Source organism: Cucumis melo, chromosome 1 (genome assembly GCF_025177605.1).
Source record: "Cucumis melo cultivar AY chromosome 1, USDA_Cmelo_AY_1.0, whole genome shotgun sequence".
Classification (NCBI taxonomy): domain Eukaryota; kingdom Viridiplantae; phylum Streptophyta; class Magnoliopsida; order Cucurbitales; family Cucurbitaceae; genus Cucumis; species Cucumis melo.
Window position 1 is genome coordinate 11,198,785 of NC_066857.1, and position 3,237 is coordinate 11,202,021.

The window sequence follows — 3,237 nt, forward strand, 5'->3', positions numbered from 1 at the left end:
AACTGACTTTCTAGGAATACTGTTTAATAAGTATTGAGCAGTTCTTAATGCATACATCCACAAGGACACAGGTAAAGATGAATTAATTAACATGTTTCTAATCATATTCATTAATGTACGATTTCGTCTTTCTGCAACACCATTTTGTTGTGGTGTTCCTGGCATTGTGTATTGAGCACATATGCCATCGCTTTCTAGGAATTTAGCGAATGGACCGGGGCATTATCCATTCTCATCATATTTTCTATAATACTCACCACCTCTATCAGATCTTAAGATTTTCACATTTCTATCTAATTGCCTTTCAACTTCATTTATAAATACTTTTAAGGCATCTATTGCTTGAGATTTTTCATGCAATAAATAGATACAACCATAACGTGAAAAATCATCAATAAAGGTGATAAAATACTTTTCTCCACCAAAAGATGAAACATCAAAAGGCCTACAAATATCAGTGTGTATAATTTCAAGAAGTTGTGAGCTTCTTGTGGCTTCTTTATTAACTGTGTATTTTGTTTGTTTTCCTTTAATACAATTCACAAAAATTCCAAGGTTAGTAAAATCCAAATCTGGAAGAATTTCATTATTTATCAATCTTTTAATTCTTTCTTTGGATATGTGACCCAAACGTTTATGCCATAAGTAAGCTGACGATTCATTAGTTTGACCACGTTTAGTGCCAACATTATAATGCAAGGTTAACAAACTCTTAGTTAAAACATTATCAAGCTTTAATTTATGTAAGTCATCACAAAGAATACCAGAACCAATAAAACCGTTCTGTTTGAATAAACTAAAACACTCATTCCCAAATTTAAAGTAATAACCTGAAGTATCAAGTTTTGACAAGGAAATCAAATTACGAGAAATAGAAGGAACATAAAAGGTATCAAAAAGGTCTAAATAATGTCCAGTATCTAAAGTAAAACGATAGGTTCCCACAGCTTCAACTGGAACTTTGACTTTGTTTCTCATAAAAATGAATCTCTCATTTGGGTTTGTGGTTTGGGTCGTAAGGAATCCCTGCATTGTATTGGAAACATGAATGGTACAACTAGAATCAATCCACCATGTATTGTAAGGAACTTCAGTTAAGTTTGATTTGAAACATACTAAAGCATTATGCTTACCTTTATTCTTGAACCATGCCTTACGTTTTAGACAATCTTTCTGATAGTGTCTGGGTTTGTTGCAAAAACGACACTTATCCTTAATTTATCCTTTTTTGTGGATTAGGACAGATGATTTTTTTACCTTTAATTGTCCATGGTTGCCCTTGCCATTCTTTTTTTCCAGGTTTCTTTCCAGCTCCTTTGTGACCCATGAGATTGGCAGAGTGAATTATTGGTTTCTTAAGTCTCGCTTCCTCTTGAATGAGCATACTTTGTAATTCATGCGCATTCCATTTATCTTTCAGAGTGTTATAGTTCATGTGAAATGGACCATACTCTGAAGGTAAGAAATTAAGGATAAATGTTACCGAAAAATTCTCATTAACTTCTATTCCCATGGTCTTTAACCTTGCTATCAAGTTCGTCATTTCAAGGATATGCTCATGTATAGTACGAGAACCATCAAACTTGATGTTGGTTAAAGTATTCATAAGTATTCCAGCAAGTGACTTGTCAGCCGACTCTGACTGAGAACATTTTTCCACAGATTTCATAAATTCCTTAGCATCTTCAGTTTTCTTAATTATGGACTTAATATTGTTTGCTATCGTCATTCGCATAAACATTAAGCTCAATTTATTTGATCTTTCCCAAGTTTTATAGAAAGATCTATCCTCATCACTGCCAGTAGAAATCATTGCAGCAGGTTTCTCACTTAAAAGTGCTAAATCAAGATCCAAAACTCCAAGATGGAATCGGATTTGTTCGCACCAATTAGAGAAATTGAATCCATTAACTTTATTATAGATGTAGCATGCGAATAAAGAGAAATAGGAGCAGATGCTGCAATTACAAAATAAATATGCTTATACATCATTGCTTTGAGAAATAAACTTAAAGATATTGACATATGTTCAGATAATATTAAATAACTATTAATTTATATATTGAAGTTCTTCTTTGGAAGGCACAACAATGTACAACATTTACACTTAATTGATGCTAGATTTAGTTTCATATAATTGGTAATTTAAATGCTCAAATTAGATACATTAGTTATCTTTGGATATACTAACAATATCTAACCAAACACCTCAATTAACCACAATAAGATTCAAAATTATAAAACTACTAATTACCTTTGGACAAATTAAATGTTCTATAATGATGAAAATCAATATACTCATGATAAATCATTAATGTTTCATAATATTATCTTATTTATTAGCATCAAATGGACATGAGTAATTGAATCAATTAATTTGATGTCTAAAGATTTACCAATTTGTCCACTTTGGTGACTAACAAATCGTTCATAACATAGGCATCATGATAAAACAATTCCAATTAACCATAATAAGATTCAAAATTATAAAATTACTAATTACCTTTGGGCAATTTAAAAGTTTTATAATAATGAAAATCAATATACTCATAATAACATCTTTATTTTTCATAATATAAAATAATTCATCATCATCAGATAAATATGAGTAATTGAGTTTAACCTTAATTTGATATCTATTGAACTTATTAATTTGGTCACTTTGGTGATTAACAAATTATTCCTAATATATAGATATCGAACAACATAATTCCAAGTGATTTACCTCATAATTTACAGTTAGATACAAGAATTTCATCAAAACTTTATACATTCATACATTATCCTCCAAAAATTTAATTGTGTAATTTACATTTTAGAAATAAATGGATACTTTAAACATAACGCATAAAATATAATTAACACATGATCATCAATTTCAACATAAACTAAATATATGCAATATTTCGAAAATCATTAAAATCTAAAATTTAACTAGATTTATGATTAATTAGATTTTCGACAATATCGTAATCTTTATTAGATTTTAATTCCTCAATCAAGGAGTTGAGCATTGTTTGAACATTAGTTATCAAAAAGCTTGGCATGCACGTGAAGCTGCATTGGATGAAGTTAGACGATCTCCTGAAGAATCATACATGTTACCATCTTTGCATACATCTTGAATGTAAACAACCCAGGCATCTTTGTACTATACACCGTACATAAATTATATATACTTATTATATCACGCCTTTTACATTATTTGTTACATTAATATATCTATTTTTCATGTCT

The 3,237-nt window shown here is 29.7% G+C and overlaps 1 protein-coding gene across 1 annotated transcript; it reads right to left on the reverse strand.

The window, feature by feature from the left end:
• Positions 1-991: 991 nt before the first annotated feature.
• Positions 992-1,729, reverse strand: LOC127148366 (uncharacterized). Its single transcript, XM_051081857.1, has 2 exons — positions 1,258-1,729; positions 992-1,026 (listed from the first exon to the last, which is right to left on the reverse strand). The coding sequence occupies exons 1-2, from the start codon at positions 1,727-1,729 to the stop codon at positions 992-994; spliced, it is 507 nt and encodes a 168-aa protein (XP_050937814.1).
• Between the last annotated feature and the right edge of the window lie 1,508 nt (positions 1,730-3,237).